The sequence below is a fragment of the Oryzias latipes genome, chromosome 18 (genome assembly GCF_053564925.1).
Source record: "Oryzias latipes strain Hd-rR chromosome 18, Olatipes_Hd-rR_3.1".
NCBI classification, from domain to species: domain Eukaryota; kingdom Metazoa; phylum Chordata; class Actinopteri; order Beloniformes; family Adrianichthyidae; genus Oryzias; species Oryzias latipes.
In genome coordinates, this window is record NC_136254.1 from 13,438,400 (window position 1) to 13,465,937 (window position 27,538).

General features: G+C 38.1%; 1 protein-coding gene across 2 annotated transcripts in view; it reads right to left on the bottom strand.

The window, feature by feature from the left end:
- Positions 1-27,538, bottom strand: part of tnfsf10l (TNF superfamily member 10, like) — a 63,095-nt gene that overhangs the window by 31,367 nt on the left and 4,190 nt on the right. The window contains exon 2 of one of the 2 annotated variants that reach the window (XM_011487639.4): positions 421-564. The exons of the other annotated variant lie outside the window; for it this stretch is intronic. Coding sequence (XP_011485941.1) covers positions 421-564 — 144 coding nt within the window. The remainder of the gene's footprint in view (positions 1-420; positions 565-27,538) is intronic. 2 annotated transcript variants of the gene reach the window in all.

Consider the following 27,538-nt stretch of genomic DNA (forward strand, 5'->3'; position numbering starts at 1 on the left):
TGCACACGGTTGGATTTTATTCCGACCATTGATCCGATCAAGATATTTTGCGCATGTAACCGCGGCTATTGATGGTGCACCTTAACCCTTGTGCTATCCTATGACCCCACCCTTACATTGGCATTTTATCCCTACCATGACAAATGTGGAGAGGATTTCATCTAATCCATGGACACCAGTGAAGATCACAAATCACTGAAGAAAAAAGGTTCAGCGCAATGTCTAGTGGGGTCTAGATGACCCCACTCCCAATGTCAAAGTGCCTAGGAGAGCACAAGGGTTAATCTGGTGTGCCCCACAATACAAAAATGACAATATATTTTGAAGCATTCATGTTGCAATGTAATGGCTGTTGGGCTTCTGCGTTTGGTGAGAACCAGGTTTATTGATGAACTGTCTATTTCCTTATTTTGATCCTACCTTTGAGATGTAGGCTTTGATGCCTTCAGCCAGCTTAATGCAGGGCTCTCCCAGCAGCTGGGCTACTTGGTCCGGAATGTCCTGGTCCAGGGCATTCAGTAAACCCAAGCATCTTAATTCCTCTGTCACCCCTTGGCTACGCACCTATGGGCGATACCAAAGGTAAACAAAATTACTATGGGTCATTATAAACCACTGCTATAAAACTTTAAAAAATTAGAAGCAAATAAATTTGTTAAAACAGAGTGTAAATCATTATTTTTGTCATTGTGTACAAGGAAATCTTTTAAAAAGCAAGAAAAACAAACAAAACATTCTGTTTAAGATGAAATATGAATACAAACACAAAGCAAAATGACAAGTCTTTCTCTTTCGGCTTTTCCCACCAGGGGTCGCCACAGCGAAACAACCTCTCCTTCGAGGATGAGTCGCATGGTTAACTTGGCAATGTTTTACGTTGGATGCCCTTCCTGACGCAACCCTCTCAATTTATCCGGGCTTGGGACCGGCTACAAAGCAAAATTACAAGTCTTCGTGCCAAATGGACGGACCATGTCTAACAAAGGCATAACTACATTTTCTTAGGTTGTGTCTGAATTCCTTCACTACTTCCTACCCCCCCCAAATGACCGGGGCGATATTCGGGGCTATCTAGTGCCCTAGAGTTTAATAAAATTCGGACACCATTGCTCATTACTACTTTTTTTATGAAACGCCAAATAACATCATCCATTTGCAGAAGTGAAAAAATTCTAATAATATGAACATTTTAAGAAGACTATTTATGAACCCATTGTGTTCTGAAAATTAAAACTAGAATCATTTATTCATTCATTTTCTACCGTTTTATCCCTTTCGGGGTCACAGGGCTGCCAGAGCCTATCCTGGCCACTTGTGGGCGAGGGCAGGGGACACCCTGGACTGTTCACCAGTCTGTCGCAGGGCCACAATTACACACACATTCACCCTCACACTCACACTTAGGGACAATTTAGAGTTGCCAATTAACCTATGAAGCATGTTTTTGGACGGTGGGAGGAAGCCGGAGACCCCGGAGAGAACCGACGCATGCACGGGGAGAACATGCAAACTCCACACAGAAAGGTCCCCCATTGGTATTCTGTTTTCAGGTCCCCCAGCCGGGACTTGAACCAGGGGCTTTCTTGCTGTGAGGCAAGAGCACTAACCACTAGAATAATTTATAAAAAAATAAATTAAAAAAATTATTCAAATGACAAGTTGATCAATTGCAATGCATTGTGGTCTATATGTATCAATTTATTGAGCATCTATGCATCTATGTGGTTTTTTGCAGAGACGTCTGGGAAATTTCCAGGCCACTGAATTTTAGACTTCTAGATTTAGACACCTTAGGTGTGTGACAGCTGATAGGACTTTAACTTTAAAAAAGATATTACTGCCGCGTCACAGGCACTGTTTAGAAAAGCTCAGGTATATTGTTAAAACTTTCAAAAATCTTTCTGTGTACCATCTTTCTTTGTAAATATATCATGTGTTGAACCTTTCCTGCGATTACTTTTTTTCTTTCTGAAGGTGGTCGGAAAATGCAGGGGAGATACTCTCTGCCAAAGGCGGATCTTCCTTCGGTTGTCACTTCCCCGTTTGGACCCTCAGAGCCTCCAGAGCGGGTTAATAAAGAATCATTCACCTTTCTTCTGGAGGAAACCTCCTGCTATTACAGTTCTCCTCCACTCTGTTTATCAAACATGAATGCGCACCCCACTTCTCACTCCCTCTTGCGCTGCATGCGCTCTCCCCTCCTTCCGCTGCACGCGCCCCCTCCTCTTTCTTAAGCACGCGCGCAGTTTCAGCACATACACATCCTCATTCTACAACACATGTTTCAATGTGGGCACATGCGGCTTATAGACAGGTGCGGCGTAGGTATGTACAAAATGGTTTATCCTTTAAAAACGGAATGGGTGCGGCTTATAATCAGGTGCGCTCTATAGTCCGGAAAATATGGTACTCCTTTTAGTTTGCTTGGTAACAACTTGTCCTCCAGAAAAAGGTGGAAATGGTAGACAGAGTGCCTACCATTTCCACCCTTTCCTGGAGGACAGAGAAGAGGATGTTTGGGGATTTATGTGTACAACCAAAACCCCAAAAATGCAGGGATGGTCAATACCAAAACAGTAACCTCAACTTGAATAAATTATTTAATCTTAATACTCAGACAAATCTTATTCAGGATGTGAATGCCGTAAGATAACATTCATGTGTGCATGAGCGTGTATCCTTTTCACGGTCTGAAACCCAGCTAATGACTTTGATAAATAAAGCGCTGATGAGAAGAGAGGGACTTCAGAGCTGCACTTTTTCCACTCCTTTTTTTTCAATTAATTTCTTCATGCTTGACTTCTCTTTTCTAATGAAAGCTTTCCTTTTGTTATCTTTCTTGTTGTTTTCCATCTCTGGTCTATTTTCCTATGTGCTCTGCTACATTCTTTGACTTTCCACTCCTTTCCCAGGCCTCCTTCTTTTCCCCCTGCAGCGACACAGCTCATGCTGATGCATGAGTCGATTCCCTTGTTGCTGAAGAAGACAGCAGTGTTTTTGGATGTGTGTAAATTGGTAAAAGCTAAACGAAAAGCATGTGTCACTTAGAAATATTTTATTTATTTTTTCTTTTTAAAAGACAGGGGCTTCATCTAAACATTGTTGGCAACACACATCTGTGTTGTGTTGAAAAATGACCACAAAGACTAAAGCTTCTTATGTAAAATATATAAAAATAATACATTCACTGAGTTTTTAGAGTATATTCCAGTATGTGTTCTTCAGTCATAGTATATCAGCACAGTGAAGTGTGTCAAAAGGGCAGACGACAGCTGAGATGTGATTTTATGATAAATGCATAAACTTTGCATGAACCTGAAGTTTAAAGTCCCCCGTTACCACTTTTTGAAATCAAAACAGAGGCGGCCAGTTTCAATGTTAAGTCAATGCTACAGACGCAATCTGAGGTCCAGTAGTGTGATTTGAGTGGCAGGTGTGGCACAATTTGGGACTCATCTGAACTGATCAGGGAGCTTGCGCCATGCGCATGCGCTCCTGGGTCGTTGTTACATCACAACGGATCTTTAATTTAAACCGAGCGTCTTTGCGACAGTTTGATTGACAGCGATTTAAAAGGAGAAATACTCAGAAATGCAAAAATGAAATGATTTTTTATGACATTTGCTCTCTTTAATAGAAAATGACACACGTACATGTCAAAAACTCAAAAAACATCATTTTCATCTTTAAAGATATGTGGAGGTGAGAGCGGTAAAAAAAAGATGGACTGAACATCTACTGGAGCTGACTAAGGTAGCAAAGCAATCAAACAAATGTCATAATGTTTAGTGACTGATTAGATGTTTTTTTAATCTTATAAACCAGACAAACACAATTAAAAACAAATTTTAAACAATTTTAAGTCTACAAAAGCTACAAAAGCTTTATACATTTTTACTGATAATTTTTTCTGTGTATTAAAAAGTATTTGAACCCCCTCAAATTACTTTCCTTTTTACAAAGTCTGTGTTTTCTTTGTAGACAAACTTTTTGTTCTTACATCAAAAAGATAATTTAGATAGTTGATCCACATATCCTGAAAAACAAATAATTTAAAAACAAAATTGTTTTAGCATTTTTTACAAAACAACAAAAACCAAATGTTTTGTAGCCATTAAAAACTATAAAAACTTAAGGTTTTATACAAAACAGTTCTGACCCCTGCCAATAGATAAGATCAGACTCCTGAGCTAGACTGAAACACAAGTGTGGTAAAAACACATCTGGATTTGTATAAAATAAGTCAGTAATTCCAGCAAATGGCAAACACTTGTACAGTGCTTTTCTACCTTCCTCAAAGGCCCAAGGCGCTTAACAGTCACCATCCCATTCATCAATTCACACAGTGAGCCTCTCTGCTGCCGAACACTGGCACCAACCCATAACCACCAGAGGCAATGTGGGGTTTAGTGTCTTGCCCACACATGGGCAGGCAAGGTGGGAATCAAACCTGCAATCTTCCAATCAGGGATTGGCTGCCTTACCGCTGCATTATGGCCACCCAGTGTGTCAAAAGCCAAAAACATAACATGAGTCACAAGTACAAGACAAATGTGTCTTGTATCTCAGGAGTTATCAATGAAAAGACTGTCTGATGGCCCAGACAGTGTGAAGAACACTGCATGACATCAATCTCCTCAGATTTCTCTTCAGATAATATGCAGAAAAACCCTTGGTCACATATGATGTGGACACTGAACTCCTACTTTGCTGAAGAACTGCAAGAAGATATGCAGAGTATTGTTGGAGCACCTTCTTCATCACATGATACCCAAGTTAAATCTGTTCCTCAGAAGCTGACCTGCAGGTTTAATATACAACCGTAAAACTACCAACGGGCAGGGACAATCTAGCATGGAGGTGAAAGCATGATGATATGGTGATGTAGGCTACATACTGGAGTTGTAAAACTTGTAGGTGGCTTAAGAATGTCTATATCCAGATGGTCCTAAACAGATCAACATCTTATGCTGCGCTCACACCGAATGTGATTGGCAAGTCAATACGCATCAAATTCGCTGCTGGATACTTGTCCAAAAATGAGTTCATAAACTTGATTCTCCAGATGCGTGTAGGAGGGAGCTGCTGCTTTAGGTTTTTAGCCTAATCATTTACTGTATTTCTCATTTACAATACATGGAAGACACAGATGCTGTTTAGAAATCAGGTTTATTTATTTAGCTTTACAGGCACTGCTGATCACATCTCAATGTCTAGGTTTATAAGATCATTCAGAGACTCTCCCAGTACAGTAAGGTTCTCCATCTCTGCAGTAGCTGCGTTTTTATGACGACCGGTTATACTTCCATCTCTCTGTGACTCAGTTTGACTACTTGCTGTCCTGTAATAGTACGAGGAGGGAAAAATAAAAAGAAGAATACAATAAGATGAATCTTTTTTATGTTGTCTTGATATGGCAAGCACCATCTTCTTTGCTGCAGTGTGCTGGGGTGCTGGCATCAAAGCAAAAGACGCCAACAGACTGAATAAACTCATTAGGAAAGCAGGGTCTGTCATTGGCCTCAAGCCTGCCAAGCTGGAAGAGGTGGTTGGGGACAGACTACTGGCTAAACTGGGGACCATCATGGACAATCCTTCCCATCCCCTCTTCAGGGAGGTGGACAACCTGAGAAGCAGTTTCAGTGGCAGGATCATACACCCTCGCTGTGCCAGAGAACGATACAGGAAGTCATTCCTGCCATCAGCCATTAGACTCCACAACTCATCTGGCAGACTCGGATGTACATGAAAATTCTAGTTTCTAGTCACAGACTACACTTTTCAAATTGTATTTTACTCAATTTTTGTCCTGTTCTACTCTCTGTATTTTTTGTGTCTGTGTTTGTCTTTACCCCCCCCCCTCCCCCCCTTTTTCCCTAGTGCTGCTACTGCAACTAAATTTCCCCTCGGGGATTAATAAAGTTCTTCTTCTTCTTCTTCTTCTTGATGGAAAAAAGAAAGATATTATGAAGTTCAGGAGCAAAACAATCAGATTCTCCTTCATGTTGGTTTTGGACTTCACCTGCTGATAACATCATAAAAATGTCACAGGCCGAAGCCGAGTCCCTGATTGTTTGACAAAATTCTGATGACTCCTGGTGCGGTGCGCTTTGGTTATGGATGATGCAATGATGTCTGCTCCCTGGCCGACATCATTGCATGTTTTACCCCTAAATGCTAAACATAGATGAAGTGACCACGGGGGTGGAAAGTGTCTCGCATGCATTTGTTTACCTCGCGTGCAGATGGTAGAGGAGGAGGAAATAAACATAAGTAATTTGACTCAAACATTCACCTGCCATTTGGCGACTAACCCTCTAACGTTAGCTCGCCAAAGAGGAGAAAGTGCTTGGAACTGGGAAGTGTTAATGTCGGACCCTTTAAAGCAAAAGTCTATCGCAAGAAACTCATTTTTCTATCAAGAAAAAGATAAAAAGAAAATTTTATTGCGATAACTATCGTTATCTTTTTATCGCTCAGCCCTAGGTTTTAAGAATAATATACGGTAATAGTTTAGCAATTGTGCCAACTATTATTGTGAGAGACCATAAACTGCATTATACTAAAGAAAATGTCATATATTTAAGGCTATACTGTGTAAAAATGTTATTGCTTTTGGGTTCATAACCTTTGGACATGAGATTATAAAAAGCATTTGGGTTTCTATTAAACAATTTCCTTTTATCCTTTTGATGCAGACATTTTTTTCTCCATGTGCTTCCTGTTACATGTCAGGGTTGTAAAAACAAGCAGAGGAATAAAAGAGCAGTCAGTCACCTTGGATCATTCGGGTAACGTCGGGACACATCCCAACAAAAACTGCTGACGCTGAAGTCTGCGGCGCAGCAGTTTGTCTATTGTGAGCAGAAGTGTGATGACAGCTACCACCAGCAGAAGAGAAGGGGAGGTTCAAGGATGAATGAGTTAGTCTGATCTCTCACCACAACAACAGAGGAGGTGAAGTGAGTTTTTTTTTTTGCTTTCGGATGTTGTTGCTAAAGCACACTCCCTGGTATTATGGACACGGTTGAACAGCAAACTTTCATTAAAGGGGAGGCTTTCTGTGGGAGAAGCTTATTTATTTATTTATTTATTCATTCATGCTTAGACTTTGTCTGCATTCAGGTCTGACCGTCCATAATAATCATGTATCAGTAGGGAGAGTTTGATCTTCTCTGGGAAACATTTCCGCCCATGTCAGAGATGAGATAAAGCTAATAAACAAGATTGCCCAGAACAAAATACAAGACTTAGAGTAAACTGACTGCTCCATGCTTGTGTGTTAAATGGCCAGAGGCTAAAACCAGAAACCAGTCAAAGACACACTTTTCTTTTCTCTGTATTCCTCCAGGATTTTCCAAACCCAAGTGCAGCATTTAGTGGCAGCTGAAATTTACTGTTAAAGCCAGTAGAGGTTATGGATCAACTCCAATCAAAATGGTGTTTTTGGTGTTTTTAACATGTTCTTGTGGCATTTTTCTGATGATGGAAGACATTTATAAGAAAATGAAGCTTGAAATTGCATTTCTGAGTATTTCTTTATTCAATTCATTGTGAATAGGACGCAGACAAAAAAAGCAAAACAGAGCTTATTTGTTCAAATTTGCTGATGCATCCACTTTCAGACGACAGATCCATGTTTGTCTTGGTTTTCCTCATCCGAGCTGAAATCTGGCTCCACTATTGCTTGCCATTTTCTTGGACCTCTATTATTAGTTTAGTGATATGAGGGGCTGTAAGTTAGCGGGAGAGCATATAAAGAAATGCATGGTGGGAAGTGGGGGAGGGCTTACTCTGCGTCAACAGTCCACACCTCAACTCGGAGGTGAAATTCTAATAAACTACCACCGTTCTGCAGAAACACTGACGATAAAGTTTTTTTTTAATTTAGGTTAAAAACGGATAATCTTAATTAAAAGACCACTGGGATGCTTTTAGTATAGATCAAAAGATGAGTGGGGTTTTAATGTCAGTAGTTCAGCAAAACTCCTACCAGCAGTGTCGCTGTCACTTCTCCAGTTTGAAAAAAAAAAACAACGTTTTCAAAATATAATTTGCCCTTCTGAGCGTTTGTCTAAACTTCCATTCAATGCTGCTGTTCCTGTTTTCTTGCCAATATTGTAGAAATCCATCCAAAGTATGCAACGTCTTGCCACATTAAATCAAGGGGCAAAATCTGGAGAAAAAAGAATCTGAAAACATTTTGCCATCAGTTCACTCTGTGAAGTGTTTGTTCTTCTATCATTTATTATGCAAGATTCCTTTAAACTATGCCAATTAACACATCAAATGCAATGTTAAGCAGATAATTTGCTTTTTCTAGGAAAAGGCAAGTGTGGATGTTTTTTCTTTGCTAAAAGTGCTGAAGTATTTTTTGTGAAAGTACTTACTTCACTAAATACTAAAATAGCTGACAAAGTTTATTTGTAAAAGCATGCTGAAGTTTCAAGCTTTCATAGGGCATAACATTTTTCAAGTAAGTGAACACTTCCCCATTCATTCTTATGAGCTGAGTAGCCTTTTTTTTAAATATTTCATAAACCCTGGCACATATCAATGTGAAAGTACAAGCTTGTCTCTCGAACAAGCTAATAATGTTTATGTTAAAATGGCTGAAATTTCTTATAGAAGTTCAATTGAGGAGAAAAACATATAAAAGTGGAAAGAGATATTTACTCAGATATCTGCATTTTGTAGACAAAGACGACAAAATGCAGTCTGAAAGACATAAACCTGTTTTGGTTGTCAGGAATAGAAGTCAAAACATAACCAAAGCCCTAAACATTTAACTGCTCTTCCTGAGCATCCAGGGTGCAACAAATACAAAAGGTTGGCAGAAATATATGTTCATATGAATAATGTTGATAGGACCTTTACATTAAAAGGAAGCAAATATTTTTTTAAAGAGCAATCATGAATTCTGCTAGAAGTTTCTTCATCAACCTGTATCAACCAAGGTAATTCTTAAAATTGATCCTGCGAAGCATTTTAGGAAAGAGTGCCAAAAACAGAGTGTGTTTGATCTGACAAGGAACCGAAGAACTGTTCCTAATTCAAGTTGTAAATAAGGTCAGCTCTATTATCAGTAGTCCAAAATGACATGATTTGCAGAACTACTTCATACCTCCTCAATTTGTTTTTTTTTTTTCTTTTTTATTAATGTCTGGCTTGGTTGTGCTTTGGAAAGTATTTCTAATGTGCTGATCTTTTTGACTCCTCCTCTAGAGGCCAAAACAAACAGTCTGATTGGAGTGTGGAGCAACAAATCCCAAAAGATGCTTGTAGATGAGATGTGATAGAATTCTCTGCTGTGCTAGACAAAACAGTACGGTCAAAAAATGAAGACGTAACAGTGTTAAGACATCAGCTAGCAGAGATAGCATCTCAGTCTGCAAACTAGTAGGGTTAGAAAGAAAATACAAGCTGGCTAATGGAGTCCATTGACTATCAAAAAGCTAAACACACACATGGGCATAGGAATTAGAGCAGATACATTTAAAAGCAACTTAAGTGCTTACAAATTAACCAAATTGACTAAATAGTAGCAGAAATCTTAGCATAGGGTGAAAAACAAACAGCAAACAGCAAAGAGAGACAGGATGGTTTTTAAGCGAATGATGCATCTGTGCGATGTTGTAACACAAGTAGGCAAATAACTAAAACCTAAACGTGATACTAACTTTTTTTCCTTCCATGTCTCAGGAATTAAGGAACTGCACTTTTCATGATGAAAGAGTTGAGAGCTAAGTCCTTTTAAACGTAGCTGGCATAGACCAAAGCTGGAAAAAATCTGTTATGATGTCCATCTTTAGGTTTTTACTGGTAGTTAATATATAAAAGGGTTTAGGTTTTCAAAAAGATACTTCAAATTTAAAAGTAACACAATTTAGAAATATTTCAACATATTTTGTCTTATTTCATAGTGAAGAGCCTAATTTAATGCTTCTCTTTGTTACCTTCCTTATACTTGAAATAATACTGATTATTTCATTTACATTACTTGTCATTTATTTGTTGTACTCAGTTTCCACCATTAACTTTATAAAAGAACTGGACTGAGTGAGTGTGACGTCACCCATAGAAAATGACTCACTTCTGGTTCCAACTAAATGAAGTCAATTCAGTTGCCCTTTTTTCGCAATACGGACATCGCCATGTTGGTGTCAGAAATAGTCAGTAATTAGCGATTGGTCCAGGTCGGTCTGAGTCAACATTTCTATGGCAACCACTCTAGGCAATCAGAAGTGAGCTTGTTGGATGTCCACACCTTACCACTTGAAAGTGGGCTCTATCAATAATAATAATAATGACAAAATAATAATGATAAAAATAATAATAATAATAATAATAGTAATAATAAACTTTATTAGTATAGCACCTTTCAAGATAAAATCACAAAGTGCTTCACAGTAAAACATGGTAAAATATGATAAAACACAATAAGACACAGAATATAAAAATAATTATGAAAAAGCTATTTTAAAAAGATAGGTTTTTAACTGCTTTTTAAATCAACCCTTTTGAATGTTTGATGTGGGGGGGCAGCAAGCATCACATCCTTTTATTGAGGCATCCGATTGGTCAGTTTATAGCTTGAATAACTTACAACAACAAAATATGAATAAATAGGATTTGTCAGGAACTGGTGATGGTGGAGAACAGGTTTGGTGATGGAAAATAAATCATTTTATCAAAGAAACTGAAACATGACAAAACCATGGGGAGCAACAAAAAGGTGGCAAAGCAGAAGACAACAGATGACCTGACAAGGATGAACAGAAACCTAGACACCTAAATAGGCTGAGGGCATTTACCTGATCTGAAGACAGCTGAGGATCATGAACCTGAATCTGGTGTGACTGACAAAAAGGCAGCCAGAAACAAGAACAAAACCAAACTAAACCACAGAATCCTTGCAGGATTAGCAAGAACATTTCAAAAAAAGGTATCAGAAAAAGAAAAATTATTCTTACAAATTGAAGGACTCTGTAATAGCTGTGTATTTCTCAATAGAAGTCTGTGGGATTTTGGCGAAGGGGAGGAGTCACTTAGTCCAGTTCTCTTATATAGTCAATGGTTTCCATCAATAGTTCTACATTAATCGTGTTAACAGATTCTCAGATCTTTTTACTTGGTTATCTTCCTTTAAAACAGTTACAACTTTATTAATTGTTGAAAATGTACAAGCTTGCTCTCCATGGCAAAAGTATACGCTTAACTTCTGTAGAAAGTATAATTCATTTACAGACCAGACACAAAAGGAAAACTATTTTAGTGGTACTTTTGGAAAAACTTCGGTTTCATTTCTAGAAGAAACACAATGTAAAAAGTGAAAAATGTGAAATCAAAAACCGTAAAAACCTAAATGTTATTTTTTTTCTGCATAATTGCTCCTCTGTAAACACATTAGACTGAAACAATCTGAGAGCCTGAGGGTTTCTGGTCTCTTAAGGTCACCTATTCTGGCCAGTATGACTGGGTTCCAGAGAAAACTCCTGTAAATTCTAATGTCGACTCACAGGAAGCGGAAAAACAATGCAGCACTGTTCCTACCACTGTGTGTGTATGGGCGCAAGAGCGGGTGTGTGTGAGCTTGGTTGTTGCTGGACACCAAATCATGAAAAGAATATCTCAGAGGGCCACAAGGAAACTAAACCACAATTTTGTATTTTAGTGCGTGTGCTTGTGTGTGTGTGAGTTTGCTGGCAGCCCAGAAAGCTCATTTGAGGGGATTAGGAAAAGGAGAAGACAGCCCTGTAACTCAAATCCAACACGACACATTTTTGGACCAAGCCAGTTGGTGTGTGTGTGTGAGTGTGTCTTTTGGTTCTAAACAGAGAACGCAGAGAAAGCTGGCTGTAACTGACAATGCTTCTCCTGCTTCATGATAAAATAGCAAAGCTACAGTGGAGGGGTCACTGAAATGGCTTTGCTCATGAATCACTTCATGCATACACAGATGGAAGGTCAAATGTCTAAATCCAAAAGGCTCAGCTGTAAAACTGGATTTATAAATAGAGCGATTGGAGTTAATGTATTTTTGTCGGTTAATGGTAGATCAGGCAGCAATAAACCTCATTTAAAAACAACACCTAGAAAAAGTCATTCATATATAGAATAAAAAAAGCAATTCCAGATTATCCTTGAACTAAAGGTCAGAGAGGCGTGCAAACTTTGTGTTTTGGATGTAGATAAACACGAGTTTTTAATTTGTGGCAGTTTTCCAGACAGCTGGTTTGGTATAAAACCTTGATAACCGTGGGATGATAGAAACTCTGGCTTTCCAGCTCTGGAAAAAATGGTAACTTAAACTCTGACTCACAGGTAACGTACTCACTCGGTATCCATGGTAACCAATCCTGTGAACATAATGTGCCTGTTGGCAGGTTTTTTTTTTCAACAAAAGAGTTTCTCTCTTCTTCTCCTCCTGAGCCTGAAGCAGCTGTTTGACACTGATTCATTTCCAAATTCCTGCGGCCCATGTGACCACACATCAGAATGCATTCTGTATCAGACGTGCTTTTTAGCACCACTGAATCATGAGTAAATACTTATGCCCTCTGAAATGAGTATAATTATTGATAATGAGTCCCCTAACCACTAAAGATGTCAGTTCGGAATGCTGCGTTTATGTTCATGATTCTGGTTCTCCAGTGCAAATCAGATATAGGTCATTGATTTGGAAGGAAAACAAATCTTTGATAGGCCTTAAAAGCTTCCACACTTTTTGAGAACAAAGTCATCCTTTGATTCCAGTAAGGTCTGAGGCAAATTTTTCAAATGTATCTGTTGGTCAAATTATAACAATTTTTAATCCATAACATTTTTTAGGCTCCAGCCATAATTGGGGGTGAATTATAGAAGCGCCAGAATGACTTACATCTGTTACATCTGTTTTTATCAGAGGCAGATGTTAAGCATAGACATATACATCTTCTTCTTCTTCTTCTTACTGCCTTTTACGCCTTGAGACGCTTAGGGCAGCAACGAAATCTTTCCACTTCTGACGGTCGCGGGCCAGGGTGATGATGGTTCCCCAGGTGTGTCCAAATTCCTTCAGCTCGGCGCCAGGTGATCTTCGGCCGTCCTTTTTTTCTTTTTCCATCTGGTGTCCAATGTAGTGCTGTCTTTATTATTGTGTTGTCTTCACTCCTGAGTACATGTCCAATCCATGTCCAGCGTCTTTTGAGGATAATTGATAACATGTCTTCTTGATTGCTGCGGAAGAATAGATCTTCATTGATAAGATCTATTCGAAGACATATACATAAAGGACAAAAAATCTCTGGGAAAAATGAAGCCTGAAGTGGCCTGACATTAATTATTCTGTCCACCTCAATAACATTCCAAAAACAGCAATTAATGAGAGTGAGACAAAGTTACATTTGAAACCTGCCAATAAAAATAAAACCCCACATCCCTAACAATACCAAAATGTTTGCTCTGTAGTGGTTCAATCTAAGGAATTGTAACCAGGATGGCGACTATCTTATTTTATTTATCAAGCCTCTTTATCATCTTTGTATAGATATTGTTGGGTCTCCACCCATGACTTGTTAAGGTTGGGCATATTTGGCTCTAACTTGGTGCAAATGTAGAGCAAGTACGGTTCCCGCCTGACCCTCCCATGTGAAGAAGTGTCCTTGGGCAAGACACCAAACCACATTGCTGCTGGTGGTTGGCGCTAATGTTAAGCAGCAGAGCCACCATCAGTGTATGATTGTGTGTGTGGGTGAATGGGACTGTGATTGTAAAGTGGTATGGGCCTTAAAGGAAGATAGCAACGTATAAATGTATACATCATTAACCATCTTTCCAAAATAAGTTGTGTTGTATTGTGCTGCATGTTCATGTAAACAACTTTTACTAGCTATGAGTATCACTGCTATATTGATCATATATTATATATATATTATCAGAGAAGATGTCTTTTCCTTTTTTAAACATGCACACCAAACAAAATTAAGATTTTTTGACCATGAAAAGAAGATGATTTTATTGCATTGATATGTTTATTGGTGCAGTTTCCACTATAGAAGGTCCACCACGGTGGTTAAAATCTTAGGTCAAAAGCAGTTCCACTAGAAAACTGGTTAATCAGAAACAATCATTTTTAATTCATGTGTTCCACACATGTAAACAGTGAAGGGTCAGGAACATTAAATGACAAGTTACCAGCTAGCTACATGGTACTTACTTAGTGGTTTCAGAAAATTAAATTAACTGTGCAGCATTTTTAAGGATCTCCATATTAAGTCTTGACTACATGAAAAGGCTCTGAAAATCTGGTGTCCAGCAAAAAATGGAGAAAGCTGAAATTCTCTCTTTAAGGTCATTTAAAAGCTTTCATTTTGACTGTTTTTCTATAATCCAATATTGTGTTATTGTAACTTTATACTAGCATGAGTTTGGAAGAACAGCATCTAATCATTTTGATGTGCGTTTCACAGATTTTTACAGTTTTATTTGTAAAATTAGGGGGTACATGACAATGTTACATTTATGACTTTAGTAAGACCAGTTCTTCCAACTGTGTCTGTATGATGAACACAATTCAAAAAGAGATACCTGTAACTCAACGGGAATATGATCTTGAAAACTTTGATGTGCTTACAGTACCTCCAGCAAACCTCTGCCTGCAGCTTTGTTGGGGAAGCAGCATAGCGCGAGCCATTAATGGAGAGAGCAAACACAATCCCACAGCGGGACAGTAGAACACCCCTCCCAGCTCGTGCACGTAGAACTATGACCTTTCTTTGTGAGCTTTGCTGTTTTGGATGCTGTCCAGCTAAAATAGCATTTACAGACTCACAAAAAGCAGCATGCCTGGTTTGAGTTTATTTCTGCTTTAGACTTCCTTACTCTTGACAAGAAATAATCTTAATTTAAAGGATGAATTATGATTACCTTTGATAAAGACAGACTAAGAGGGTATTTTAGACTCTGGAGTAAATATAGTTTTAGGATTTGGCTGTCTGTTGAATAAAGTTCATAAATGTAGGATAAAAAAAACACTAAGTCAGTATTTTCCAGCTGCATAAAACTTGTAAAACGTTATGCCAAAAATGTCAGTTTTAAAGGATTGAAGGAGAAAAAATGCAAAATTTGAAAACTGTGCTAAGGACTGCATTTCTTTTAAACTATATTGGCTGCAAACCTTACAAAATAACAATCGGGTAGCAAAAAAGGTTCCTATATACTGGCAAAATCTGTATAATGACTTAACCAAACAGGAATTTGTAAGTGCAAGAGCTATTGTTTTCTGTATTCCTGTACAAACTTCACTTGGCATGCACTTAATAATAACAGCTGACGTTCTTAGGTACTCTTGTCTAGCTATGAACTGTCCTCTTACCTCTAAGAACTGTTTCCAATGTGTGAAGGCCATAAATATAAATGTATGTTGCACATGTTGACAAACAGCTACTTTTGAAAGGGACATTTTCTGCAAAACAATAGGTTATGGGATAAAATGAAGTTTATCTTTTAAATACATTACCAAGCGATGTTGCTCTAACAATGTTAATAAAGGGAGTATATTTAACCCTATAAAACTATTGGTATAATATTTGATGTGCATTTCTGAGACCCCTATCTCATTAGCACGATCAAACCGTTCCTTAAAAACCCATCGTATGGCACTGGGTCCATGTGTTCTGCCCTGTAGTTCAGCATCACTCCACTAGAGGCAGTAGAAAGAACTTTGCTGTTAATTTTAAAATGGGTGCTTCCATTAAATCTCAAAAACACATTGGGCAGGAAAAAGTTATGCTTATTTTCAGAACTTTATGGTGAGAATAACTAATCTGTTGTTGATGATTACTTCAGTTATTTTTAAATGAATGCTGAAAGAATTTAAAATGTGTTGATAATTATTATTTTATTGTACAGTTAATCATGTTTGACATACCCACTGTCTCAAATTTCAAATATCATCATCTCAAACTTACACTGTTATGAGGAAAACAATCACTCAATGTATCATAATTGATACTATCAATTCTAGCCTGTGTCTCATTGAAAATAAATTACAATTTTTCAAAGGCTTTCAAAAATATCTTGTCTCCAAAAAGTTTGAATTTTCTGTCAACTTTTTGATGTACTGGGATTTACAGAGCTAAATTTAGCTCAGCTCAATGCATAATGAAATACTTTTTAAATTTGCTAAATTAAGTGCTTTAAAAGGACCATAATTATATAGTAATCAATAAATTATCTATTTATTATTTAGGGTATCTTAAAGTTGAGTCATGACATCTAGACTGAAAATCTTCTTTCTTAAAAAAAAGGGTTTAAGTCCAGAAGCCATGACTCAACTTCAAGAAGTTACGTGGATAAATGAGAGCATAATTTAGGATTGGAAATAACTCAAAAACTTTCTGACACTGCTCTGAAATAATAGCATGTCTGTACAAAACCCTAGAAGACATCTAGCACCTCTTCACTGTTTTTGCTCAGTGGCAATAGAAGCAACGAGAAAACCTGAATGGGTCTACTCTTGTCAAATTACATTTTCTAATTTATAATCAAGCACAAAGAGTCTCATAAACCTGTCCAGAGTGCACCCCGCCTTTGCTTAAACTAGCTGGAGTAAGTTTCAGCAACCCTGTGACCCTGAAAGGGATTTATCTTCATCTTTATTTATTAAGCAGATTTGAAAGACGGACGGACGGATGGATGGATAGACAGATGGATGGAAATCATATTGGAAATCTTGGTTTCATAATCAACATTATTTTTACTACGGATTAGACATTGTGGCCACAGAGAAAACTTGCCTGGATGGATCCTGCGACAATAGCAGGCTGTTTTTCACATACCACTGGGTGCCCTCTCAGCCCAGACATTCAAACTTCGACACAGCCTCAAATTAGGAACAACTAGCAACTGAAAGAGAGTACAATAGCTGTATTCTTATATCTGAACTAAATCAAGAAAATAGCTACAACTGTTTGTGCTTTGGAGGTCTCATGCTGTGTTCCCCATGTTTCAGGCACACTTCGGGCTGTACATAAATCCACTTTTTGAGGCCAGTTCATTTGAGATCCACAGGGAGAATATGGACTCATTAACTCAGATACCTGACAGTTTGAGACTACAGAGTACCAAAACCAGCATTTAAATACTAAAACATGTTCCACTGAGTGCTGTAAGGAAAAGAAAAAGATAAAAACAACATGAACTGTGTTGTTGGAGCTCTTGGAAATCCATCAAATCCATAAAAATAACATGTTGTTTGTACTGTGACAAAACAAAAATATAAATAGTGATTTATGGGACAGCCAAGTCATCTGCATGTACTAACAAGCGGCCACAAAGTGCACTTTCTTCGTAACTCACTGCTCGCTTTAGCTCCTGCCTCTATGGACCCCCTGTGGCTGAAACACTGCAGCAGCTGCTGGTGTCTTAGTTTGACAGAGATTTTAATTTATTTCAGCTGCAAGATGTTCTTATCCTGGTGTGTTTATGGCAGTTAGGCATAAATGTTGCATGTTTATTTGTGTGTAGTAACTGAGAAAAAATTTGAGTAGAAGACAAAGCGGCCTAGGCTGCACATACAGCTGTACTTCATTGTAAGCAAGGCAGCGTATGAATGAGTCAGTGTGCACCAGCTTTCAGTGTAGAAGTTGTGGACACTCTGGTATAATCAACCTGAAATCTAGCAATGACTGGTACCTTTTTAACCCTTCTGCTATCCTAGGCACTTTGACATTGGGAGTTGGGTCATCTAGACCCCACAAGACAGTGCCTTGAAACCTTTTTCGTCAATGATTTGTGATCTTCACTGGTGTCCATGGATTACATGAAATCCTCTTCACCTTTAACCACCTTTGTAATGGTAGGGAGAACACGTCAAAGTAAGGGTGGAGTCATAGGATAGCACAAGGGTTAAAGCTTTGTCCACAGTTAAAGGAATGTGTCAGAACTTTTTCACAACTATGAAATACCATCATTAAAAAATAAAGATTAACAAAAGATGCAAAGGCTGTAGATTGTTGTTTATGCGGCGATCTGATTCAGTTCACAAATGAAGATCTGCGAATTACCGATCAAACCACAATTCTTACTGAATATGTCTGAATGTCTTTTTACAGAATAAATGAAAATTGAAATAATATGTATTTGTATTTAACCACCAACATTTATATCTTTATTTTAAACTGTATTAGCAGTGAACAAAACATAAATGTTACTGTTACTTTGGATCTTTTTCCAACAAATCTTAAAAATGTCCTCCACAGTTTTATTTTCATCCTCAAAGTTTGCTGACTACTGTTCCCAATAGATAGATGACAAGAAGATAATACACAAAGACACAGCAACACTTCAATAAAAATGTAACAACTAGAAAACACTCACAGTACTTCAATCTGTAGACTGCCAATAGTGTTTCCAACCAACAGGTTTTAGAAACAAACCTTTTTTCATCTTTGTAGGAAATTGATTGTAAGATATTCCTAATGTTCTTTAATTTATATTCATCTTTTTTATGCTATTTTTAGTCTACTTTTTAATCTAGTCTAATTTTAAATTTGTATACTTAAAACAAACTTTTATTTTTTGTGAGAAAAAATACTTGATAGCTTTACTTTGAAAATGAGAAGCTTCACTGACAGTTCACTTTAAAAATGTACTTCGGTACGGTACGGTACGGTAGCGCATCCGGTTTGTTTAATTGATGTACCTAAAATCCAACTTTTTCAGCATTTTAGAGTGATAACTACATTGCCTAAAATGTACTTTCACACCATTAGATTAATAAAGCTTGCAAATCAGCGACTTTGGACATCACCAACATTTCTACTTATATTTTCTGGAACAGATGTGAATATCGGAATTTTCTTATACTTGTTACAACCCTAAGGTACACCATACTTTGGTCAAATGACACTACATGAGCCAGCGTGTGCACTTAATGTTTAAAAGGTCACCACGGGTGGCCAAGTTTGTCTATTAAAAGCGTTTTTTTGTTAAGGTATGTGGAAACTTGTGGAACTTACTTTTCTGTTGACAGAAAATTGTAGTTTGTTTAAATCCTGTGGTGGTTTGCAGATGTTATCAGAAGAACAGAGTGGAGGAGAAAATAGAAAAATTGAATGTCAAAAAGGTTAGATTTAGAACAGAGAGTATTTTTTAAAAGTGTGGCCTGGAATGCAGGGTTGTGTGTTGGTTAAGAGTGTTTTTGTGTGAGTCCAGCTTCTGCCTTGAAACAAACAGGGAGATGTTTGTATCATTGTGGGGAATTTTCTGTCTGCTGTCAGATACAAAACAGCCACTTTAGACGTTGTTGATCGACTGTATGACAAACACATGGCATGAGACACGAAGCTGAAAACACTTGCAGTGAGGAAAATTAGCAGCATTTCCAGAGTTTTGCTTAGATTAGAATTAAGGTTAAAAAAGTATTAAAGACCCACTCCAAGGAAAAAGGTGTTTTTAACATGATCTTGTAACATTTCCATCATGATGAGGGACTTAAAGAATTTTAGGATTAAAAGTGTCTTTCTGAGTATTTCTTTATTCAAATTGTTGTGAATCAGGAGCAGAATAGAAAAATGCTGTTTAAAAAAGATCTCAGTTGTGACGTAGAAACTTAAATGGGCTTCCCAAAGTCTCCCTGCTCCGCTCCGTTCTGATGGATCCACTTGTAGATTACTTGATCCATGTACATCTTTGAATTCTTCATCTCAGCTTTCATCTACCATTTTTGTTAAACCACTTATGTTAGCGTGGATGTGTGAGGGGCTGGAAGCTGGGAGAGCATGTAAAAAAGGGATGATGGGAGGGTTTACTACACGCCAACAGTCTTGCCCACAACTCAGAGGAAATTCTGAATAACTACTGCCATTATGCAGAATTTATGTCCTAGAAAATGATCGTTTTTTTTGTTTTATTTTTTTACGAAAAGAGCCACTTTAAGACTAACTTCAGGAACAGCAGTTTTCCCAGCATTCTCCAAGAAAGGAGGAGTAGATCCAGAAAAGGAAGGAAATAACAGCAACAATGTCCTCCCTTCTGTGTCAGATGAGCCTGAGAAACTTGGTATATCACTAACTTTAAACCAAGCAACACTTTAGGACTGGGCTGGCTAACCCTGGTGCTCAAGAGCTACAGCCCTGCCTGTCTTCCAGTCCTCCCTGACACGCTTGCTGCTGTCTAACTGACTCAAGCTCTTTTTAAGGGGTGGAATACCCCAAGAACAGCAGGCCATGACTCAGATGTTCACCTGAAGGACAGTGAACTTTGAAGACAGTAAAAAACATATTCTGGACAGAGAGGACAGGTGGTTTGAAAGAGATTATCAATGTCAAAATGGAGAAACCTTTTGTCTGAATTGTGTCAGAGATGTTTTAATTTGTGCTCTTAGGTCTAACAAGTGCCCCCAGCACTGAGGCATGGCAAGATCCCCCACCCATCCACCCATACCATATAACAGGACAATGGCAGACTATTCTGATAAAGACCGAGTCATTAACATTTGGATCTGCCCATATCACATCAAGTTATTTTACTTTTTTTGCCCCACCTCCCAAGTAATCACTACAGAAAAAACCTGAATCCCCATCAGCTATTAGAACTGAAGAAGGTACTCAGAAGAACAGACACATTTCTTCAAGATTAACCTGTGAATCCTGTAACAGCTAAAAACTTTGTGTAGCTTTACTTTTTTCAACCTAAGACCCATCACAGTCTGCCTAAATCCCTAACGTGGATCTTTTTATGTTTCTGATCTGTTGACGTCGTGCTCAGCAGATGCTTCATTTTGGGGCAAATCCTTGTGTTGTTTGTGTGAGTTTGTTTGAGCAAATCAAATGAGAATTTTTAAACAGCAGTGATAAGAACTGTAAGCTTGTTGACAACACACAACTAATGACAGTAGTCTACCTCCATCCAACCAGTTATCCACCCATTCTTTAAAACCTTTTAAACTCCAATCCCTATGCAAATGTACTTTTCCTGTTTTCTTTTTCATATTTATAGAGTTTCTCATTCTCATGTCTATGAGCCTGGTGCTGCTGAGAGCTAAGGACATCATCTTTAGGTTTGTTTGCTGCCAGAGAATTGCCTAACATTAGAAGTCACACACCATAAAAAGGGAAAATGCTTAAAAAATGAAAAAGAGCTGCTTGTGTCACTCCAGAAAAATCTGTTTTACCCTTAAGCCTCAAAATGGACTGTAACATGATTCTGTAATGTGGACCCCCAAGCTTAACACAGGGACTAACACAGGGAGGGGAGCCACTCTGACAGAGAGCTGGAGTAAGAACTGTTTAGTTTGGCAATGGGCCTGATGCAGTCGGAGGTGAGTTATCAGTACCTTTGAATTAAATATAAATATTTACAGAGACAGATTTGATGTTTTTCTGCGTAGTTAGCTAATTTTGAGCATACTTAAAGGTTCCGAAATCTCTCTGTGTTTCACACAAGCAGCCAATCTAGTCCAAACATGCCCATAAATCCCCCATAATTCCTCAGGTAGACATGCGCAGCACTTTCTTTGAGGACAGTTTCCTCCTGTAACTTCAGCAATAAAAAACATTAATCTACAAGAACGAAGCATGTTTACAACAGACTAAGAGGTTTCCGAGCATTCAATGCTCTGCCCTGTCAATAACTGGCCTCTTCACTGAAAAAAGGGAGATGAAGCCAAACCCAACGATTCTTGGAATATTAGACAAATGTCCCTGGTAAGAAAAACCACTTGGAAGATTCCTGTTGAGCCTTTTTCTTGGATCAGGCAAATTCCCCAGCAGTCAAATCGTCCGGCTCAGAACAACAAAGAGTGGTTAGGACTGAAGTGCCTAGCCGTTTTACACAGCTTTCATTGTGCCAAAACTTTTTTTTAAAGAATCACACCGCCATACTTTTAAATGCTTCAAGGGGCTTATTAAGCTTAAACAGCTAAGGCAGGTTAGACACGTGTATGTCTGTTCATGGTTTAACCAGAATCTAAAAATCTTATAGTAGAAAGATGACGATGCCAACAACAGAGTGAAATGCACGTTCAATCAGAGCCCACCTAAAGCTACATTCACACCAGGCATGTGACGCCTGTTCAAGAACACACTAAATGCAAGTTCTAGAATGTGCATTTAGCCCTCAGTGTCCGTCCTACACAACAGGGAGGGGCTTCTTTTTCTTGTTCTAATGTTTACTAGTACATGTCCACCGCCTACAGTTGGAAGAAGCTTGGCGCGAAATGTGAAAGCGGTGCAAATATCGCAACTCTTGGCCCAGGCTTTTTCTTTCACAGCTGTATTCCAATACATGAAAGACTTGGTGTTATATAATTCTGTCTGTGCACAAACCACAACAATTAATTTTTCCTCTGTGGTCAATTTGCAAAAAGTTGGTACTTCTGTGAATTAAAAGGAGCGCCATCCATTCGTCAGTGAACGACACTACCAAATCTGTGTCCCTGATTGGTTAAAAGTCTAACTTTCAAGAGTTTAATGGCCACGTGTTTGTACGTAGATCCCGGAAAGGGTCACAAAAAAACGTGTGTAGCTAAGCGTGAACAGGAAAGTTTTGAAGGCAGGAGCCATAAACATGCATTAACATAGACTTTTCATTGAAAGTGGCTGCTTGATGACATGTTGCCAAGGGCAGTGTGAATGTAGCTTCACTCTGCATTTCAATCTTTAACACTTTCGATTCAGAGAAATCCTTAATGGTCTGGACCTTGTGCTTACCGAAACTCATGGCCCTAGCGCGTTCATGGTGCTTGCAACTCAATACACCAAACACACAAAAATAAAGGAGATTACACAAAGTTACAGACCAAAACCGCATAAACACCAAGAACTACTGTAAGTCATGTTAATCACTCAACAAAAAATGGGTAGAAAAACCTAATCTAATATACCCCTCACCACTCGCATATCTTGCAGTAGGCGGAGTTTTTCTTGTAACTTTTTACACATTGCAGCGCAGTAATAAATGCTCTAAGTAGCTGCAGTAAAGCTGCACAGCCACAGCTCCAACGTTGTTTGTAGAGTTTACTTTGGGCTACTATCAGCAAAAGCAGCGTGATGACTGTAACCAGGGTCCAGGGCCCATGACCTGTCTACTGCTCCGGGGCAACTGTTCAGTTAACCTCATGGTTAACCCAGCCTGCTCCTTCTTTCACTGCAGCTGCAGGTTCTGCTGCACGTGCCAAGACTGGTTTAGACTCTAAGCTTTACGATGTTTGACTCTGAGCGTGCTGGAACATGGTGGGAGCCACGTGCAACCACACTGTTGCTCCTTGGGAAAAGTGAAAACATTACATGCTAGAAGTCAGTCACCCAAAGTTAATAGAAATATGTAATTAGATTTTCTGTTACTTGCTTTTTTTTATTTTAAATAGTTCCTTGAGGAACTGAAAAAGTCACTAAAGTAAACAAACACTTTAATGTCCCAACAGGAAGTTAAACTGCAAACACAAAAAGAGATTTGAGCCCACTTAATCGTGTACTTTTAGTTACTGAGAGTCCCAGAATAAAAAAGAAAATATCCACACCCACTTCTCCTAATCTTTGCATCAACTGCCCCTCTGGCTCCTCCCTTTTGCTCTTGTAAATTGTAGAGGCATTTGCAGCTTTAGTGATGTCCGAATTTGTTTTTTTAAGAGGTAGGGGTAGCAACTTAAGGCTGGGTATCCCTCCACCGGTAGGGAGATCCGCGTCACGCTTTCGGTGCGGAGGAGAAACGCATTTCTTCACGTGGATGTGCTCTGAAGCACAGAAGTTTACATTTAAATATAAGTAATGACGTTTTGCTTTTGCATAACTTTTAAACTCATAAATCTGAAATAGTTATGCATTTTCCTTGTGCTGGCAGCAACTCTCTAACATAGAATGACCGGCGAGTGCCGGTGCCTATTGACGACGTCATCATGCAGTAGTAACGTCCAGATTTGAAGACACATTTTTTCCATAACTCTCTGCTTTAAGGGATAAATGTAGGAGAAGGTGGAAGTCATAGGGGCAGGGAATGAGTTTGACCAAACCCCATCTGCCCCAGTTGCAGTCTTTCAAAATGACAAAGGGCTGCAGAGCACTGCAGGCTATGCAAATAAGAACAGGCGGGTTAAAAAGAAGTAATCTGTCTGGTGGTAAGAAAATAAATAAATAAAACAAAGTACTGCTGATAATGCTGTTCATTTCTGTCTAAGCTCGTTGTGAGAGGAAAGTTTAAGCTAGGGAACTATTTTAGCTAAGAAACCTTTGCATTAATATTATGAGCACATTATTTTTGAATCCTTACATAATATTATACTTATTTTTTCATCAATCACCCGGATAATTAGTCTAAATTTCTTGCACCAGCATCAACAAATGCACCAATAAAAGACCCACTCCGGGGAAAATTGTGTTTTTGTTGCTGTTTGAAAAAGACCTTATTTTGCACCAGCAATGTTAGGTTGGAGTTGTGAGGGGCTGTAAACTAGCTGAAGAACAAGTAAACAGATGGATGATGGGGAAGGAGACAGGCTTACTCCACGCCAACAGTCCCGCCCACAACCCAGAGGTAAATTTCTGCTAAACAGGATTTCTATATAATCGTTTCTGCAGAAACTAAGTCTAAGAAAACGAACCAGGATTTTTTTATTTTGCCTTAAAACAGCATAATTATAACTAATAGACTACTGGGAACACTTTTACAATAGCTCAAAAAGTGATCAGCTTCCCAATAATTGTAGGCTGAAAGATGCTTTATTTCATAAAGATATCCATCATCTACCTGTTTATTTTTCAGGTTTTTTGCTGGCATATTAGTAAGTGATGAATGCTGGTTATTAGGGCCTTCTAGTAAATGTATGTCTGTGGCACCAAGATGGTTTAATTTCTAGTTTAACTTTTCCTTATAACTCCAAATCATTTTAAACTGACTACTGGAAGACATTTAAATACTTGTACTGATAACAACACAACTAACCAACTCTGGGCTTTACTAATAAAAATAAGACATGGGAAAACTTATTAAGTAAACTAAATAATCTAATCTTATAACCAGTTCATCCTGAGTTAGGGAAACTATGAAAGATTAGATATTTACCTGAATTAAAAATGTCCAGATTGTTGAAAAACTTTAACAAGTTCACCTATGTCCATTTTATTGTCAACAGCAATAACACACAACAAATACTACAACAAAACCTTACATCTTGTTTTTAAATGAAAATGTTTCCTAACAAATAAATCGTTCATTAGTTGTTTTTGTCATTAACTGAGAAGTCACTGCAGCTTTCTTTGCGTCTGCAGTGACTCATTCATGCATTTTTGACTGAGTCTACAATGAGATCACTGTTGGCAGAGGGGAAAGCCCAATGATCTGTGTGTTTACTGAGGAATATCAAAACATCTGCTCTTTAGCACAGACTTTTCTTTTTAATTCCCAATTACAAACAACATTCACCAAAGGGAACTTTATATGGGAAAAGTTCACCCACAGCCTCTCTCCCCATGTAATTAGAGCTGCATGACAATAAGGAAGTCAACATGTATTTCACTGTGAAATGATTAACTTCCATGTAAACATTAACATTTTTTGTATTACAATAAAAAGCTTGGTTCCTTCGAAGAGCAGTTCTTAACTCAAGGAGAAATCACCACAACAAACCCATTTTAAAGTAACAGTCCTGGACATTTCATGTGAAAAAAAATTTGGCAATAGAATTTTTTAATTGGACTTGTTTATACTTTGTTTTTTTGGTTGAAGGCCACATAAGAGATATTCTCTGATACGACGTAGAAAAGGCCCTACTGTCACATCTGACTCCTTTATCTATTTTTATTCCCGTCAACTTGAACAGTAAAAACACTGATGTTGTTCTGCACCTGAACTCATAAACTTTAGGGACTTGTAAACTGATAAAGTTTCTGTGTTTTTGAAGGATTTCCCCCCGTTTTGCTTTGCTTGGAAGTCAAATCGCCAAAACAGTGATAAAACATGCACACAAATAGACGCTTATCACACAAAATAAGAAATTTGCAGATGTGATTGTCTATACAAGCTGCGAAAAGGTGGCCACAACTGTCTGACCCGTTCACCCACAGCACTGGGCGTGCTGTTGTCCATAAGGGGGAGTGAACCGAACCCAAACATTAACAAAGTGGATCAGGGACATGAAAGGAGTGGAATGTTAGCCATTCAAAAACACATAGTCAATAAACCAGAAAAGTCTCATTACTTTACACAACTCACAAAAGCCATAGAAACCTAAAGGTCCCTAATACCACATACCAACAGAAACAATACCTCATGTGTGGACAAATATTTATCAGTATCACATGAAGCTGAAGTGACAGGTAAAATAATTACAAATGTGAAAGGGTTTCTGATTAAACGTAAAGACCCGCTCCACTCATCTTTTTATCTATTGTAGAAGACCCAGGGGTCTTTTCATTTTAATGCTATTTTATAACCAAAATCAAAAAACCTGTGTCATTTTCTAGGACGTAGTTTCTGCAGATAAATAGTTTCTGAATTGGCGCAGAGCACCCTTCCACTCCCTGTTGCTGCGCTGTCCAGCCGTACAGTTTTTAGCCAGATACCAGCTCAGACAAAGAAAACGAAAAACTGCATGGATCTAATCGTCTATGAGTGGATGTATCAGAGCAGGGAGCTTGTGGCTTGCCGCTGTAGCTTCTACGTAACACCTACAAGCCTTTTCCAACTGTACTTTTTGTGTGCTCCAGATTCACAACAATTTGAAATAATATATGCTCAGGAATGCAATTTTGTTTTTGATTGTCTCAATACATGTCCTCCATTGTAAGAAAAATCTAACAAGAATACGTCAAAAACACAATTTCCAATGGAGTGGGTCTTAAAGAAGCCAAACACTCTTTAAAAAAAATTATCATTCTACAATCAGCTCATTTGTCTATAAGATTAGAGCACGTTTGATTTATATCAAACCCCACAAACTTATATTGAATATGAAAATTTTAGAAAGCATTATTGTGGACACACTCCGAAGGAACACAAAGGATCATCAGGAGAAGCAATTTTAGGAAAAAAAGATAAAGTCTGACTTGTTGCTGCTGTTTAATTTAACATGAACTTTGCAGTACCTACAGATGTGTAGCACAAGTATACAGATGTTGAATTATTATTTCAGTTTTCTTTCAACCCATGAAATGTTATGGAAAGCAGAAAAAGACTTATTCAGAAAAATGAAAGCAAAAAATAATTTTTTTGCAATAATCTATTTATTTTATCTTGTTTGATCATTACTAAGAAATAAAATTTGTTTTATTTGGTTAATTTAGCAATATTACTGGCATATTCCCAGACTGTGGTTCCACTTGACAATAATGGCTTGTAGCTGAGGTTATTGGATTACTTCAGTCAAATGTTAGTTTTGTTTAAAGTACCAACTAATTCCTAAAACGGGTATGCATGGATGTAATTCAAATCACTTGACTTTGTTTACCTGACCACATTGGCTGGGAGGCTTTAGCGTATAGCTGAGCTCCCCTCACCAGTAAATCACTCAAAATATCTTCATATGAAGGTGATGTAATCATATTTCAGACAGTAGCTCTTT